This window comes from Arachis ipaensis, chromosome B08 (assembly GCF_000816755.2).
Source record: "Arachis ipaensis cultivar K30076 chromosome B08, Araip1.1, whole genome shotgun sequence".
NCBI classification, from domain to species: domain Eukaryota; kingdom Viridiplantae; phylum Streptophyta; class Magnoliopsida; order Fabales; family Fabaceae; genus Arachis; species Arachis ipaensis.
Genome location: NC_029792.2, coordinates 33,522,259 through 33,522,750, shown reverse-complemented (window position 1 = coordinate 33,522,750; position 492 = coordinate 33,522,259). Strand labels below are relative to the sequence as shown.

At 30.3% G+C, this 492-nt stretch overlaps 1 protein-coding gene across 1 annotated transcript in view; it reads right to left on the bottom strand.

The window, feature by feature from the left end:
- LOC110262479 (probable LRR receptor-like serine/threonine-protein kinase RFK1) overlaps nt 1-492 on the bottom strand; it is a 5,507-nt gene that overhangs the window by 4,725 nt on the left and 290 nt on the right. The window contains exon 2 of the mRNA XM_021109268.1: nt 122-290. Within this exon, the coding sequence (XP_020964927.1) occupies nt 122-290 (169 nt within the window). The remainder of the gene's footprint in view (nt 1-121; nt 291-492) is intronic.

Sequence of the window (492 nt, the reverse complement as noted above, 5' to 3'; positions counted from 1 at the left end):
TAAAATTATTTTTTCAAAAAATTTTAACGTACAAAAAAAAAAAACATAAATAATATCTCTAACAGTCCATGTATTAAAGTATAATACTAGAAATGATGGTAAAGAGACATTATATACATACATGGCAATGATATGGCAGAAGTTGTCATGAGCAATGGAGCAATCACATGAAACATTAATTATTTCTGATGTTGAGCGAACTGGGTTTGAAATAATCCCCCCCTTACTGCATGGATCTATGTTCTTCAAGTCCCAACCGAGCGTTTTTTTTATTTGCTTCAGAGCTTCCACTAAATTCAAATATAAGAGAGTTGTTTTATGCTTGATTCTCGGAAGAGATAAATAAATATTCTTATTACTAATCTGAATTCTACTTAAACTACGCTTACTTAAAGGATCCAACCGTTTGCACTAATCAAGATTGACACCTTGATAATATGTATATATACCTATTGAGGGGATTTAAGAAGAAGCTATATACATGTTTCTTTT